This window comes from Seriola lalandi, unplaced genomic scaffold, assembly GCF_002814215.2.
Source record: "Seriola lalandi dorsalis isolate HSWRI2012SDOR001 ecotype SW California unplaced genomic scaffold, Sedor1 jcf7180002054187, whole genome shotgun sequence".
In the NCBI taxonomy this organism is placed as follows: Eukaryota; Metazoa; Chordata; class Actinopteri; order Carangiformes; family Carangidae; genus Seriola; species Seriola lalandi.
The window spans coordinates 6,005-7,439 of NW_019524740.1; the positions used below are offsets into that span (position 1 = coordinate 6,005).

The 1,435-nt window shown below is 42.6% G+C and overlaps 1 protein-coding gene across 1 annotated transcript; it reads right to left on the reverse strand.

Moving 5' to 3' along the window:
* Window positions 1–4: 4 nt before the first annotated feature.
* LOC147819245 (butyrophilin subfamily 3 member A2-like) lies at window positions 5–1,402 on the reverse strand (the record flags this gene model as incomplete). Its single annotated transcript, XM_087173357.1, has 3 exons — window positions 1,059–1,402; window positions 731–760; window positions 5–232 (listed from the first exon to the last, which is right to left on the reverse strand). Coding segments are annotated over exons 1-3 (574 nt in total), but the record flags the coding sequence as incomplete, so codon positions are not given.
* Window positions 1,403–1,435: the final 33 nt, after the last annotated feature.

Here is a 1,435-nt window from a genome sequence, read left to right on the forward strand (position 1 = left end):
TCCTGTGTGGCTACACAGCGATAGGTGTCGGTCTTGGTCACAGTAGTTTGGAGGATAATGTCGTAGCTGCCTCCTCTTTCAGAGACCTGTGGTTCTTCAGCAGGAAGAGTCTTTCCATCACTGTCCTGCCACTGGACATCAGGTTTGGGTGAAGCACCATGAACCTCACACTGCAGCAGCGCCCAGTCATTAGTTTGATCAAGTATTGTGACATATGGCTTTGGAGCTGCACCTGTGAACACATTATAAACAATAGTTTTATTATGGAAAATAACAGCATTAGAAATATAATATTGGGATGCTTTTAGTTCATCCATTTTCTACCTGAACAATTTAAGCCTCAATTACACATCCCAGCACTGTTTGATGAGAAATCTTATTTCAAACATTTTTTACTTACTGAAATCATGTGAAATCTCTTGTCTTAGCTGGACACAATGTTAAGTCACACTAAATCACTACTACTATATATATATATATATTAAAACATGTGTATAAGGATGGGAAGCCCTCTGGATAAAAGCTTTATGTAGAAACAGCATTTAACCATTTAAAACTAAAGCTTGATGCTTCATTTGTGGTTTTTCATTGGGCTGGACATTTTGATAGTTGTAGAATAAATCCTCCAGATGAACAGGCTAAATGTCAGCTCACATTAAGTGGTGTACAATTCTCATGTAAAGTAGAAGAAGTATAGACGTAAAGTGACGTTGTCAGAATCGGGACTCACCTGGGATCGGTCTTTCTTTTAAGATAGGATCTAAAGGACAAAAGAAAAGACAATGATGTTAGAGCGATTGTGATTTAACAAACTATCTCAAGCTGGCAGCACATTTACAGGTGAGGCTGGTTTGTGTCGGTCCTGGACGGGTCGCAGTCAGAGAGTCAGAAACACATCTGGCAGGACCTCCTAGCTGAAGCTAACTTGCAGCCTCGTCCGTGCCAGATGTGTTTCTGACCTCTGGATGAGAACTTGACCTGAGCCCATCGAGGACACTTGAACCAATCACGTCTGTTATAAGCAGCCGTCTGTTGAACTGTTTCCTGGAAGCACTCACCAACAACAAGCACAATGTGGGATCGTCTGATTGGCTGATGAAATGGAAAATCACAGGTGTAGTTTCCACTGTCAGCCACCTTTGTATTTCTGATAACTATGGAGGCGTTACCAAACTCCAGATGTTCTGGAAAATGAAAGACCCGTCCTTTGAAGTGATCATCTTGACCTGAACGTTTCTCGTCGTAAGTACTGCCCCTATCATACAGGAACACCTCCTTCTGACCGTCCTTCTTCCAGTCAAACACCTCTTGCTTGATGCTCGTGGAGCTCAGGGAACAGGGTAAAATGGCCTCATTCCCTTCTTTCACCACCATGTTGATGACAGCTGGACCTGGAAGACAAGACGAGCATTAATCAGTGTGATCACACGCAGAG